Below are 15,897 nucleotides of genomic sequence, written 5' to 3'. Positions count from 1 at the left end.
TCAATATCATCATTACATATGGTTACACCAAGAAAATCAGCTAAGCGGGTTGCATAAATTCCACCGAAGAAATCTCCATTAAATCTATTATTATGCAACCTACGTGCAACAATGGCTCCAAAATTATAAGATTTGTCTCCTAACACAGCACTCCTAAGAATACTGAGGTCAGGGACAAACATATGGCATGCTTCATCTTTACCATTTATGCACCTACCTATGAAGAGAGCAAAATAATGTATAGCAGGAAAGTGAATGCTCCCTATGGTAGCTTGTGTTATATCTCTAGATTCCCCCACAGTTATACTAGCAAGAAAATCTCTAAATTCAGATTTGTGAGGTTCACTAACACTACCCCATTGTGGAAGTTTGCAAGCAGTGGTAAAATCCTCTAAGTCCATCATATAAGATTTTTCATAAAGATCAAACAGGACAGTTGGAGAATTACGTGAAGATGAAAATTCAAACCTCCTCACAAAGGAACTAGTGAGATGGTGGTACTGGCGGCACTTTTCTTCCTTGAAGTTCACAAGATCAGCGTTATGCAAATATGCGTTAAATTCTTCCTTAATTCCCGCTCGATCCATAAAGTTTTCCGAAGGCCATTCACAAGGCCGCACTGGAGCGTCCCTTGGTGGCTCATCATCAGCATCACGCATTGCAAGCCTGGGTCCTTGCTTCCTTGAAGAACCACCTTGGTACATTTTCCTAAGCATATTTCTCCCTCTGGAAAATTTCTGAAATTTTTAGTAACTTCAAATAAAAGTAAACCAAACTCAACAAAATTGATAGCAACTACTCCTATAAGTGCCTAGAGCCTATGTCATGCATCAAAACTACTTGGAACCATATAAATTTGACATGCAAGCTCAAGAACAGGGTCACCTAAGCAGCACAAATTTGCAATGAATAAAGCAATAGAACAAAAACTAATTGGACCAATGGAGGAGTCACATACCAAGGAACAATCCCCCCAAGCAGTTTTGTGAGAGGTGCTTTGAGCAAGGAGATCGAAAATGGAAGCAAAATGAGCTTGGACTCGGGTTTGAACTGGATAATCGTGTTTGTGGGAGGAAGAAGGAGTGCGTGGGTGCAGGTATAAGTGGAGGGGAGCCACCATGGGCCCACGAGGTAGGGGGGCGCGCCCAGGGGGGTAGGGCGCGCCCTCCACCCTCGTGTCCAGGTGGATGCTCCCCTTGATTTGTTCTCAGTGCCAGATATTCTCAAATATTCCAGAAAAAATTATATTTAAATTTCAGGGCATTTGGAGGACTTTTATTTTCGGGGTATTTTTATATTGCACGGATAATTCAGAAAATAGACGGAAAATTCTTATTTTATTTTATTTAATATAAATAACAGAAAGTAAAAGGAGGATACAGAGAGGTGTGTTTTCTAGTTTCATCCATCTCATGCTCATCAAAAGGAATCCACTAACAAGGTTGATCAAGTCTTGTTAACGAACTCATTCCGAATAACATGGAACCAGAGAAATTTTGAATAACACTATGTTACCTCAACGGGGATATGCACATCCCCAATAATAATAATATCATACATCAAGTGGATCAATAGAATACCCCATTGTCACCACGGGTATCCCACGCAAGACATACATCAAGTGTTCTCAAATCCTTAAAGACTCAATCCGATAAGATAACTTCAAAGGGAAAACTCAATCCATTACAAGAGAGTAGAGGGGGAGAAACATCATAAGATCCAACTATAATAGCAAATCTCGCGATACATCAAGATCGTACCACCTCAAGAACATGAGAGAGAGAGAGATCAAACACATAGCTACTGGTACATACCCTCATCCCCGAGGGTGAACTACTCCCTCCTCATCATGGAGAGCGCCGAGATGATGAAGATGGCCATCGGTGAGGGTTCCTCCCTCCGGCAGGGTGCCGGAACAGGGCCCCGATTGGTTTTTGGTGGCTACAGAGGCTTGCGGCAGTGGAACTCCTGATCTATTCCGCTTCCCGATGGTTTTAGGGTATATTGGTATATATAGGAGGAAGAAATACGTCAGGGGAGCCATGAAGGGCCCATGAGGGTGGAGGGCGCGCCTGGGGGTGTAGGCGCCCCCCTACCTCGTGCCCTCCTGGTTGCTTTCTTGACATAGGGTCCCAGTCCTCTGGATCATGTTCGTTCCAAAAATCACGTTCCCGAAGGTTTCATTCCGTTTGGACTCCGTTTGATATTCTTTTTCTGCGAAACTCTGAAATAGGCAAAAAACAGCAATTCTGGGCTGGGCCTCCGGTTAATAGGTTAGTCCCAAAAATAATATAAAAGTGTATAATAAAGCCCAATAATGTCCAAAACAGGATATAATATAGCATGGAACAATCAAAATTATAGATACGTTGGAGACGTATCATACTTATAGACAGTAGCAACTGACCGTTAATTTATCGAGGGCCCTCTGATTGAAAAACTGGAAGAACTCCTCAAATGGAACATTCAACAGATCAGTTCCAACGAGGTCATGCTCCTCTTTAACTCTTAGCATCAAAGTATTCCTCCCCCCCAGACTCTCTGCAGATTTTCATGTACCAATCATGGAATCTTCGCATCATCGTTGTTAGAGACCTTTCGTCTTTGACGAGAGGCTTCCCGTACTCGTATATGTGTTCTTCCACCTCCAAGAATTCATAATGTACATTGTTGGGCAGGTAATCTTCAAGATTGTTATAACCGGGACCATCCTCGAATCGTTAGCGACGATATCGCTAGACACCTTGAGCGGGGGGAACGATTGGTTCGCTTGTTCGCTGAGCTGGGCAATTTTTCCCCCAGCTCATCGTTCCGCTAACCTTTGATCACTGATAGTACTTCCTGACCGCTCCGCTTCGATAAATGACCTTTCAATAATGCGCTCATAGTTGCCTTTCAGCGGAGACTTTGGTGGTTTCTTCAGGGCTTCCAGAGTGCGCTTCGCTTTCACCGGATCTACCTTCTCCTCCGGAGGTGGATGTTTGTTTGTTTTCACCCCTTCAAAGAAGTTCCTCACTTCGTCTCGCACGATCTTCTCATTTTCCTCTGGGGTCCTCTTGTATGGTAAGTCTCTGGAGTCTTCAGAGAAGGGTCGAATCTGTATTGCCTCCCGCCTTTGGATGTACTACTAGACGCCGGAGCAGACGGAGTGGCTACGGCTGTATTCTTTCCTTGCATACGAGGAGGAGGACTATGATGCGCCGGAGCAGCCGAAGCAGCGGCGGGGCTCTTCCGCCCTTGCTGACAAGGCGGAGAAGGAGTAGGCTGGCTGCTCGGTCGCGCTGGCGCAGGCGGAGAAGGAGGCGGAGTGCCACCACGCGCCGGAGAAGGAGGCTGAGTGGCCTGATCACTCGCCAGAGGAGGAGGCGGAGTGCCCTGACTCATCGGAGGAGGAGGAGGAGGCGGAGGCATCCATTTCGGAAGGTTGATGAGCTCCTTCCGCCATAGGCATGGAGTCTTCAGAGCAGAACCCAGCCGAGTCTCCCCTTCACCGGTAGGGTGGTCAAGCTGGAGCTCCTCAAATCCCTCCGTTATTTTGTCCACCATCACCCTAGCATATCCTTCTGGAATCGGCCGGCAGTGAAAAGTTGCGCCAGGTTCAGGAGGTGCAACAGAGCCAACAGCCGCCTTGACTTTCATTTTCATCCATTGCGTCATAAGGTGGCAATTTTGAGACTCCGTGATTAAGTCCACGGGGTAGCTAGCAGGAGCCGTGAAGACAGGCTCCAGCTGCTGCAGCTCGGTGGAAGCCACGCCGCTTCTCCGCTGAGATGGCGGGGTAGCTTCGGCGGGTCGCTTGTTGCGATCTGCTTCTCGTTGCTCTATCGCTTGTACCCTTGTGTGCAGCGCCTGAATTTGGATCTGCTCCACTTTCTTCCTCCTCTCCTGGCATTTGTAACCGCCTCCGTCCGGAAACCCAGCCCTCCATGGAACGGAGCCTGGCGTGCCTCGTGTCCGTCCAGGGTGCTCGGGATTCCTGAGGCCATTGTGAGCTTGTTGTTCTCTCTGTCTGGAACGAACGTCCCTTGCTGGGCTGCATCGATATACTCCTGAAGCCTCGTGACTGGTATTCTCATTTGCTCGTCCGTCCAAACGCACTTCCCTGATACAGGGTCCAAGGTTCCACCAGCCCCGAAGAACCAAGTCCGGCAACGGTCTGGCCACCTCAATGTCTCTGGTTCGACCCCTTTATCAAGCAGGTCATTCTCAGCCTTGTCCCACAACAGCCGGGCTTTGAGGTAGCCACCTGACCCCGTGCAATGGTGAAGCTTCTTCTTCGCAGCATTCTTCTTGTTTGTCACTGACATCTTCTTACTCTTGTCCGATGTCTTGTGGGCCACAAATGCGGGCCAGTGATCTCTGATCTTCTCATACCGGCCGATGAATTCTGGTGTCTCTTCTTTGTCGACAAATTTTTTCAGCTCATTCTTCCACCTCCTGAATAGTTCTGCCATCTTCTTAAGAGCATGAGACTTGATCAATTGCTCTTTAACTAGCTTCTCCAGATCCTCCTCTGGCGATAGGGTGAAATTTGCCTTCAGCGCGGTCCAAAGATCATCTTTCTGCATATCGGAGACATAAGACACCTCAGGGTCTTCTTTAGCTAGCTTTAACCATTGGTGGATGCTGATCGGGATCTTGTCCCTAACAAGAACCCCGCACTGAGCAGCAAATGCTACCTTTGTCCAGATGGGTTCAATCGGCATGCCATCGCGCGCGATTCCTATGATCTCAAACCTTTCATCCGAGCGCAACTTTTTCTTCGGGCCTCGTCTCTTTACTGAAGTTGTGCTCGATCCGAAGGGCTAGAAAAAAGAAGAAAGACGAGAGTTCATTAATATATGTGTACATACCAAAAACAATTAATGCATCAATTAGCTAGCTATAGTCAATACATGCTTAATTAATATATATACCTGGCCGGACTCCGTTAGGTCACCGGAGCCGTCATCACAGTGTCCTTCTTGCACCGGCATTGGGTCACCGGAGCCATCATGATCATGTCCTTCCTCCTCCATTGTTCGATCACCGTAGTCTGCTTCTTCACTCTCTCCTTCCAGACCATCGGTGTCATTGAGAAACGACAAGACGGCCTCAGTTCCGTGTGCGATTATGTCCCCCAAAATCGCTTCTGTTGCTTCGTCTCAGGGGTCCATAGTTTCTGCAAATTTTCACAACATGGCAATTATTATTCAAACATGACAGATGGATATATTAGTGGCAAACGTAGAACTAGCTAGCTAATCACAATAAGGAATCATATTAATTAGTGGCCTCGATGCTGCTTCTCTAGGGTTTGGAGTGGCCTCGATCGGCAACGCTTCAAGGGTTTGGGGTGGCCTCGACAACGCTTCAAGGGTATGGGGTGGCCTCGACGACAACGCTCTTTTTACTTGGTAAATTTTGGTGGCCTCGAGAGAGTTTGTCCGATAGGGGCGCGGCGGGAGGGGGTAGGAGACCGACATCGTTTTTTTCTATGGTTTGGGTATCCTCAAGAGTTTTGGTCGAGCGAGAGGGTCGGGGGTGCTCCCGTGGTATAAGTTATCACGGTCGAGAGGGGGTATATCGACAACGACGACATACAACGACCCCTCGACCCTCAAACCCTCGGTGACCCTCGACCCCTCGGTGACCCTCGACCCTCTACCCTAGCTAGTCCTGACCCTCGCCCCTCGAACCCTCGGCGACCCCTCCCCCCCTCATGTCAAAGTTATCGGGGACGGGGTATATCGACAACGACATACCCGATAAAAAATAAGAAGACGAAGAAGAAATAAAAAGAGGAGAAGAAGAAAGGAATAGAGGAGAAGATCGAAGAAAAAAAGAAGAAAAAAAGAGGAGAAGAAGAAAGGAATAGAGGAGAAGAAGAGAAAATAGAACCCTTTTTTCCTCTTCTTATTTATTTCTCCTCTTCTTCCTCTCCTCTTCTTCTCGTTTTTTTCCTTCTTCCTAAACTAAACATAAACTAAAATAGTCCCAAAACTAAAGAAGTTATCGGGACGGGGCACATCGACAATGAAGAAAAAAAGAAGAAAAAAAGAGGAGAAGAAGAAAGCAATAGAGGAGAAGAAGAGAAAATTGAAATTTTCTCTTCTTCTCCTCTATTGCTTTCTTCTTCTCCTCTATTGCTTGAAATTTTCTCTTCTTCTCCTCTATTGCTTTCTTCTTCTTCTCCTCCTCTTCTTTTTCTTCTTTTTCCTCTTCTTATTTATTTCTCCTCTTCTTCTCCTTTCTTCCTCTTTTTATTTTTCTTTTTCCTCTCATTCCTTTTCTTCTTCTTTCCTTTCCTAGCTAGATATATAAAACTTTTCTAAAAATGTAACTTTTTCATATATAAAACTTTTCACTCTACATTTTCGTACATATGAAAAAAATAAAGTTTCTATACAAAAGTGCATAATTTTTATAAACAAATTACAACATCTAAATTAACTAGACATCTAAATAAATATAACTACACATCCGAAATTTTCCTAATCTTAAAACTAAACTAAACATAAACTAAAATAATCTAAAAACATGTAAAAACATCTAAGAATAGCATCTAAAAACATCTAAAAACATATACAAATATAATAGCACCGCGCAGGGGCGGAGGGGCACGATGGAGGGGCCGGCGCCGGCGCCGGCGGGGCAGGGTAGGGGCGCAGGGGCGCGGGACAGGGGAAGGGCGCGGGAGCAGGCTGGTGCTCACAGGGGGCGTCGGGGCCGGCAGGGGCGCGAGGGTTGATGCCGTCGTCAGGGCAGAGGGCGTCAGCGGCAGCGACGGGGACGTTGAGCAGCCTAACGACGTCGGTGGCGGCGGCGACGGCAAGGTGGAGCAGGGGCGTCGGGCGGCAACGACAACGAGGAGGAGCAGGGGCGTCGGGGGAGAAGAAGTGATGGATTTCATCAAAACTGTTAAGTGTTTTCCTATATACCCAGGGCATTGGTACCGGTTCGTGGCACCAACCGGGACCATAGGTCTCTTTTCAGCAGCCCAAAGGGCGGGAAGCGGAGGCCTTTGGTCTCGGTTGGTGGCACCAACCGATACCAAAGGGTGGCATTCGTACCGGTTGGTGGCACAAACCGGTATTTGTACCGGTTTGTGCCACCAACCGGGACCAAAGGCCACGTGCTCCCCGTGGCCAAAATTTTAGTGCCACCTCGCTAGTTGAGAGGGGCACGAAGTGGTTTATAAGCCCCACTGCCGCACCCCTCTCGAGCTCCTCTTGATTGCAGGCTTACGGGCCTAATTTTCACTGATATGCCTGATGGGCCTACTGGGCCTTCTGCGGGCCTGAATCCTGGCCCATGGTAGGGTTTCAAGTCGTATTCAGGCCGTGGTGGCCCAGTAGTTGGCACTTTTTTGTTGCTTTATTTATTTATCTATTTTTGTTTCTACTTACAACAAAAAACTTACTGTTGCTATTTTAATTTATTTTATTAAAGTTTATTTATATTATTAAATTTTATTTATTTTACTTTTATAAAGTTTTTTTTGTTTCTACTTCTTTATTTTATAAAATTTTATTTTATTTTATTTTGTTTCTACTTATTTATTATATTAAATTTTAATTTGTTTTATTTTATAAAGTTTATTTTATTTATTTTATTAAAGTTTATTTTATTAAAGTTTATTTATTTTATTAAAGTTTATTTATTTTACTTTTATAAAGTTTATTTTATTTCTTCTTATTTATTTTATTAAATTTTAATTTATTTAATTTTGTTTCTACTTTTTATTAAAGTTTATTTTGTTTCTTTCTGCTTTTCATGTTTTGAACAGAAAATACTTTGATAATTTCAGTGGCACGAATTTTATATAATTTTAGTTTAAAAAATACTAGAGGTTTATAAAAGCATTTTAGTTCATTCCTTTTGCTATTAGAGTTTTATAAAAGTTTTTGAGTTAATTTTCTTTTTGCATGGTATCATCATTTCATCCACATAGTATGTGCAAGAAAGTAGAGAGGGTTACGGCAAAAACTGGATGCACTTCGTGTACAAGACAGACAATCTCTTTTGAAGTATGAGGATTTCATACGGAAACTCGTCTGTTACAAAGGGATTTCATTTTTTAAACTTATTTGAACTCCGGAGTTTTTCTGTGTTCAAAATGCAGCATTAAAAGCCACATTATCAATTTTCAACCTTTTCTGACTTCATTTGTTATTTTTCATGCATTTATTGATTACTTTGAGCTATAAGACCCTGAAATTGAAAAGCATTTCAAATGAACTATGAAAATGTTGAAAGTTGACATGGTATCATCATTTCATCCACATAGCATGTGCAAGAAAGTAGACAGGTTACGGCAAAAACTGGATGCACTTCATGTACAAAACGGACAATCTCTTTCGAAGTATTAGGGTTTCATACGGGAACTCGTCTGTTACAAATGGATTTTATTTTTTTGAACTTATTTGAACTCCAGAGTTTTTCTGTGTTCAAAATGCACCATTCAAAGCCACATCATCAATTTTCAACCCTTTCTGACTTCATTTGTTATTTTTCATGCATTTACTGATTATTTTGAGCTATAAGACCCTGAAATTGAAAAGCATTTCAAATGAACATTGAAAAGGTTGAACGTTGGCATGGTATCATCATTTCATCCACATAGCATGTGCAAGAATGTAGAGAGGGTTACGGCAAAAACTGGATGCACTTCATGTACAAAACGGACAATCTCTTTCGAAGTATGAGGGTTTCATACGGAAACTCATCTGTTACAAAGGGATTTCATTTTTTTGAACTTCAGAGTTTTTCTGTGTTCAAAATGCACCATTCAAAACCACAACATTAATTTTCAACCCTTTCTGACTTCATTTGTTATTTTTCATGCATTTACTGATTATTTTGAGCTATAAGCCCCTGAAATTGAAAAGCATTCCAAATTAACTCTGAAAAGGTTGAAAGTTGGCATGGTATCCTCATTTCACCCACATAGCATGTGCAAGAAAGTAGAGAGGATTACGGTAAAAATTGGATGCACTTCGTGTACAAAACGGACAATCTATTTCGAAGTATGAGGGTTTCATACGGAAACTCGTCTGTTATAAAGGGATTTCATTTTTTAACTTGTTTGAACTCCATAATTTTTCTGTGTTCAAAATGCACCATTCAAAGCCACATCATCAATTTAGTACATATAGCTCTCATGAATAGATAAGTGACCAAATTAATAGAAGTTCATCATCACATTAAAACACAAAGTACATACATAGTTCTCATTGAACAACATATAGCTCTCCAGAGCATCTAGTTAAACCATACATTGAAACTATGTAAAACCTTTCAATGCAACAACAAATGTGATCATAATCACAACCAAGGTAAGAATTGATCCAACGGCATAATGATACCAAGCCTAGGTATGAATGACATATTTTCTAATCTTTCTAATCTTCAACCGCATTGTATTCATCTTGATCTTGTGATCATCGACGACATCCGCAACATGCAACTCCAATATCATCTTGTCCTCCTCAATTTTTTTCCTTCAAGTAATTGTTTTCTTCTTCAACTAAATTTAACCTCTCGACAATAGGGTCGGTTGGAATTTCCGGTTCAACTACCTCCTACATAAATAAAATCTATGTCAACTTGATGGGCATAATTGTCATAAACAATAAATGAACCAAATAGTTATAAAAGATAATATATACCACATCCAAATCATAGCCAGGACGAGGGCCGACGGGGGCGGATACCAAAACCATCGCACTATATAATTACAAGCAATAATAAAAGTAAGAAAATTAGACAAGTATCTATCTAAAGTAAGATTTTTTTCTTTCAGAAGAAGATAAGAACAAGAGGCTCACCATGGTGGTGCAGGCGACGAGATCGGCGCGGGCGATCGACGGCGGTGAAGACGGGGACAGGACGTGACGGACCGCTAAACCTAGACAAATCTCGGGGAAAATGGAGTTTGGAGGTCGAGCTTCGAGAGGAGAAAGCTTAACTAGCGTGGCTCGGGCATTTCATCAAACACCTCATGTGCATAGGAGGTGAGCTAGAGCACCCAAATGCCCTCTCCTCGCCAGCCAAAAAAAACAAAGCACTGTGGAGTGCTCTGCTGCGGCGACGTGGTATATATAGGCAACTCATTTGTTCCGGTTCGTGGCTGGAACCGGGACTAAAGCCCAACCTTCTGTCCCGGTTCGAGCCAAGAACCGGGACCAATGTTTGTGGGCCAGGAGCGAGGCCCATTGGTCCCGATTCGTGCCTAGAATCGGGACAAATGGGTCCATACGAACCGGGACCAATGCCCACAAGGCCCTGGCCGGCCCCCTGGGCTAAAGAACCGGGACGAATGCCCCCATGGGTCCCGGTTCGTGAGTGAACCGGGACTAATGGGCTTGTCCTGCCCGAACCAAAGCCCTGTTTTCTACTAGTGTATATTGTTAGTCCAAATATTCATGTGTTCATATAACCAAATTTCATTGAAATAAATTGCAACCAATTTGCACGACATCACGCGGGGGATCATCTACTCCCTCTGTAAATAAATATAAGATCATTTTAGTGATCTAAACGGTCTTATATTTATTTACAGAGGGAGTAGTTATTTATATGGACTGTACATTATGACAAAGATACATCATCCTCAAGTCATATGAGATTTAGCTATCTATAGCAAAAAGTAATTGTATATACCTTTCGAAGAATAGTGGAGCACGGAGAAATTTGCAGAAGCACATCATACCTAAACTATCTAGTGTGGCCTAAATGTGTCACTAGTTATGACCTGCCCTAGCGATACGACACTATCCTATCTTGAGGACATGGTGTGCTGAAACATGTATGTCGTTATTACACACCGTCAACTCTAGGGTGCATGTGACCCTAGTTACGACCTACCCTTGCGATACGACACTATCCTATCTTGAGGACGTGGTGTGCTGAAACATGCATGTCGTTATTACTCATCGTCAACTCTAGGGTGCATGTGACCCTCCCAAAAGATCTGACCATCCGCCGCTAAAGCTATCGCCCGGATAGAGTCAGATATCGGCAATGCAACGCGACACAAACCGCGTCTGCAGCTATCGTCGGTTCTCGTAAAACAAGATCATCACATCACGACTATCTGTTGTGACACAAACTTTGTTTCTAGTACTCACCAACCGCTCAAAACCGAGGGCCACCGAATTCTAAAACCACTGGCTATATTACCACCACAACTTTCCAACAGTAACTCGACATGTACGTCAAGTTATCAACGAACGGACAATATGGTATACAATCACATTACACACCCTCTTTTCCAGCAAAGATCGAACCTTTTTTATCCAATAATATTTGTTGAAAAAATATTTACATTTTCTAAAAGACAAGGTAATGAAGCCAGTCATAGCGGGGAGGTGGTAATTTTGCATGGAGCAAAACAAAGGAGCACTACATAATGGTTTGCTATAATAAGCCCAATACCATCACAAAATCATGGAGCACATTAATTCACAGCAAAGCTTCATGTGCACAACATCAAGACATGCCCCTTGCTTGACAGCAATGGTAGGAATTTATTCACAGATATGGACCCGGTGGACTGGTAGTCCTCTGGGAGTAGTAAGTAAAAAGAGGGGAAAAAAAATACAGAAGACCGGGCAGGGCAATGCAGGCCGGTGCGTATGTGGCGGGTGTCAGCCGCCCCAGGGGCGTGGGTTGGTTATAAACCCTAGCGTAGCGGCGGCGGGGCAAAGAAGGGTAGAGAGAGAGAGATTGAGCGCCCGTCAGACGTCGTGCGCGGCGCAGGGTTTTGCCGAGATTTTCCTAAAAAAGGGCATCGCCACCGTACCGAGAAAAGAAAAGGGAATACGAGGCGAAAAAACACACAAACTCCTCTCCTCATCGCCTCTCCTCGCCCCCTCTGCCCTTCCTCATCTTCCTCCCGTTCGGTTGTGGCTCCGTCTTCCCTCACGATTGGTGCCCGGGCGCCGCCGCCATCGCCATGGACGGCCTGCACGGCGCCGACGCCTGCTTCTCCCCCGGGAGGGCCATGTCGCCGCAGGTCCGGCCCCCCGCCGGCCCGCCGGACGTAGGCAGGTAAGGACGGTCGGACGGTCGGCGGCTGAGATTGGGTCTCGCCTTCTTCTTCTTCTTCTTCTTCTTCTTCTTCTTCTTCTTCTCTCTGGTTGAGAAAGATTGGTTCTTTCGGTGCGTTTTGCTGGGTGGACGGCCTCGCTGAATTGGTTGCCTCTGTTTTTCCGTGCCCGTCGGATTGGATGGCGTCGGTGCCGCCGCAGCCACTACTTGGCGGAGCTGTTGCAGGAGCACCAGAAGCTCGTCCCGTTCACGCAGGTGCTACCAATCTGCAGCAAGCTGTTGAGCAACGGTGAGAGCCTCGATTCGCTTCCTCGCCGCCGCCGCCCCGTCTAGCATTATTGGCCTAGATTGGAATTCGTCCTTGCTGACTCGCCGTCGCCTGATTGCTTTTGTTTCTCTCCTGTTGATGCAAACCTGCTCTGCTTGACTCTGTATTGGCCTCAAGGCGCAGCCCTCTGTGTCTCTCTGTGTGTGTCGTAGGTCTTTAAAGCATGGAGTAGTATGTAGCTTGATTCATACGATTCTTCAGTGTCAGCAAGTTTTTCACGTACGTTTTCGTGCTAACGCTGTCTTCTGATGTTTGCTCTTGTGCTCATGCTGCCAGAGATAATGCGGGTGACCTGCCTGCTTAAGCACCAGCATGGCGGGGACTTTGAGAGGCTGCCGCCGATGGCGAGTCCAAACCAGATGCATCATCATCCGTCGCCCCCAATGCCTAATTTCTGCGGAAATGGTTTTGGCCCGTGGAACCACGGGGCGCATCCAGAGGTAATTGCGTTAGTTATCTGAGATGATGACATGAGGGTGGCATATTCAGTCATCCATCATATCTGGTCGCATCAGCTGGTAATTAATCTTTAAAAGAGAAAGAATGATACACAAGATCCTCTCTTGGTGATGTGATGGTTGCAGCTACTTTGTGCATGTTAATTGTGTACTTGTGTATCATTCCGTTTAACGATAGTATGGATGCGATAAGTTGCATCCTCACCATCACATCTGATCGCATGGTATTCTTAGGAACGTAGTCGTAGTCTCACCCTTAAGCCTATCTCTCTTAATTGCATATTTGCCATGGAGACAGAGCTCCGAGGCGTAAGCTGAGTTGATTCAGAATTGCTACCTGAATTTTCTGTTTCGATATGATATTACCATCTTCTGGTTTGCGCTCAGCTCAGTTTCTAACAAAGTTGCAGTGCACTGGAAACATATACAGGTTCCTTTTATTCTGTTCCACCTTTCCCTCTGCTGTAAATGCTTGCCGAAAATTGGCAAGTCTCTCTCTTCAAACGCACCAGGTGGATAATTGGGTGTAAATATTTTTGTGCTGATTGATGTGGCGAGCTTACAAGCAAGATATATTCTTGATTTTCTCATTAACGCAGTGGCCGTAAATAAATAAGCAGATATGCCTATAACAAGTCAAATATTGCGTCGGAGTCTTTTTCAAACTGAAGTTCTATAAATTCTGGTGGAATATTAAGCTGATTTCTTTATTGATTGCTCCTGTTTTAGAATTCATATCATGCTCTTCCACAAAGAGGCAATCCATATTATTGTGTCTTGATCTAATGAGGGGTAGCTGCTATCTTATGCATGTTTTATTCCTTAATGAGACTTGAAATGCGCAAGTTCAGTGGATTTGTTTTGAACAAAAAGACACTTGACGCTTAAGATTATTGTATTGAACTAAATCCTTATTTGTTTGGGAAGCATTAAGAAACTGGATTGACTTGAACATAATCAAATTTGGATCTTTAGTTATGTTTGTCCTACATGTTTGCAACTGGTTACACCGCACTCTCAATTTTTATGTTATGCTTATTATGTCCTAAGATGTGCATGTGCAAAGCCTTACAGTTCTGTGGTTGATCAGAGGGTAAGTTTTCCTCAAGGACCTGTGGGTTGGCAAGGAGCACCACAAAGCCCCTCTTCATACATTGTCAAGAAGATTTTGCGGTTGGAGATACCAACAGATACTTACCCTAATGTACGTTATTATTTCCATACTTGCAATGTTTACTAGTATGGAGTCATTATTTACTCTGCTTACTCTGCTTGTCATACTTGTTCAGTTCAATTTTATTGGCCGTCTTCTTGGGCCAAGAGGAAACTCGTTGAAGAGGATTGAAGCCTCTACGGGTTGTCGTGTTTTTATCAGAGGGAAGGGCTCAATTAAAGATCCTGGGAAGGTAAACATAATTCTTGTATGGAACCTCACTCTGGAACCTGGCATATATATACATATATTGCTGTGTATGCAACTATACATATCTGAAATTCACTACATCACTAGTATAAAGTTATACTTCCTCGTTGAGTCACTTATTTTGGGACGGAGGGAGTATTTTCGTAGTAGGCAACTTGCAGTTGTGTACTGATCTTCTCAGTGTGTTCAGCAAGCCTGCAATGCTCATCTGTCATTGTTATCATTTCTTGAAGGAGGAACAGCTGAAGGGAAGACCTGGTTACGAACACTTGGATGATCCCCTGCATATCTTGATTGAAGCAGAGTTACCTGCCAATGTCATTGATGCAAGACTCTCAAAAGCACAAGAGATCCTAGAAGAGTTGTTGAAACCAGTGGTACGCGTGCGTGTCTCAACTAACTTTTATTGTTTTTCTATCATTGTTCATTATATTATATTATGTAGCCATTTAACAAAGTAGCAAGTTGAAACATCTTAATACGAGTCCTCCAGAGATTAGCATTATACTCCCTTCTATCCCATCTTAATATGAGTCCTCCAGAGATTAGCATTATACTCCCTTCTATCGAAAATAAGTGTCGCGGTTTTGAAATTAGCATTATACTCCCTCCGATCCAAAATAAGTGTCGCAGTTTTGAACTAAATAAGTGTCGCAGTTTTGAACTAAGGTTGAACTAACCTTAGTTCAAAACTGCGACACTTATTTTGGATCGGAGGGAGTATTATCTTCGCTTGATTGTATTTCCCCTGCTTCATTTCTCACAAGTTTATTTTCCTATACAGCTCCTATTTTTGTCCTAGAGCAGTACTAATTATTCACCCACTAAAGCTAAAGCAGTAGTTTTGCACGATATAATGAACAAAACTAATCAAGTGTGGTTTCAGAAAGGCATGCAGAGTGAACTTATGTCCTTCTGTCTTTCTAAATCTTGCCTCTGTCATATTTTGTTAGGATGAATCACAAGACTACTACAAGAGGCAGCAACTCCGTGAGCTTGCCATGCTGAACTCACCGCTCCGAGAGGAGAGCCCTCGTCTAAGCCCGCATCCAAGTCCGCACCCAAGCCCGCATCAAGGCGGCGCTTCACCCTTCAGTAACGGTGGGATGAAACGAAGCAAACAATGACTGCAGAGGCCTGCTCCTCCCAACTTTGACCCTTCCAGAAACCTGCTCTCAATCGGTGCCCTCACAACCTAATTTTTCATGAGCAAGCTTTCATGATGGTGTTGGCATCCGTGCGAAACCTGTGTTACTAGTAGAATTTTGATGAGTCTCCCTTGTGACATTAGCCTGTGATGACTGAGTGAGAATGATCTATGATAGCGAATCCTCCGCCTTTATAATTAGAACATTTGATTTATTTGTTGTTGGTAATCATCAGATATGGCACTGTGCAGAATTCCGAGTTGCTGTGGGCTAGGGTGCTGGGATTTTTATCCGACTTTGGTGACTTTTCCTGAGTCTGAGCCACAATGGGAGTAGTGTTTACCAGTTACCAATTTGTGGTATTCATTGCCGTAGTGCTGCATCGCGCTGCCAGCTAAATTCTCCTGCAGTTGGTGATATTCTGCAAGAGAAACCTAGGAATCGAGACCCATTTTACCTGCTTGATGACTATCTTATGAGGGTCACAGAGCAGCAGTCTTCATCAAC

The 15,897-nt window shown here is 44.0% G+C and overlaps 1 protein-coding gene across 2 annotated transcripts; it reads left to right on the top strand.

Annotated features, from left to right (window-relative positions):
- Nucleotides 1–11,704: 11,704 nt before the first annotated feature.
- Nucleotides 11,705–15,652, top strand: LOC119284065 (KH domain-containing protein SPIN1-like). Of its 2 annotated transcripts, none has more exons than XM_037563356.1 (7): nucleotides 11,705–12,033; nucleotides 12,234–12,322; nucleotides 12,638–12,801; nucleotides 13,910–14,023; nucleotides 14,109–14,225; nucleotides 14,476–14,625; nucleotides 15,196–15,652. In XM_037563356.1, the coding sequence occupies exons 1-7, from the start codon at nucleotides 11,939–11,941 to the stop codon at nucleotides 15,367–15,369; spliced, it is 903 nt and encodes a 300-aa protein (XP_037419253.1). In that variant the 5' UTR covers nucleotides 11,705–11,938; the 3' UTR covers nucleotides 15,370–15,652. The 2 variants fall into 2 exon arrangements, with proteins under 2 accessions (XP_037419253.1, XP_037419257.1); XM_037563360.1 differs by having other exon boundaries at nucleotides 11,713–12,033; nucleotides 14,476–14,619.
- Nucleotides 15,653–15,897: the final 245 nt, after the last annotated feature.

This window comes from Triticum dicoccoides, chromosome 1A (genome assembly GCF_002162155.2).
Source record: "Triticum dicoccoides isolate Atlit2015 ecotype Zavitan chromosome 1A, WEW_v2.0, whole genome shotgun sequence".
Taxonomy (NCBI): domain Eukaryota; kingdom Viridiplantae; phylum Streptophyta; class Magnoliopsida; order Poales; family Poaceae; genus Triticum; species Triticum dicoccoides.
The sequence above is the reverse complement of the archived record's forward strand: the minus strand, read 5'-3'. Positions and strand labels throughout refer to the sequence as shown.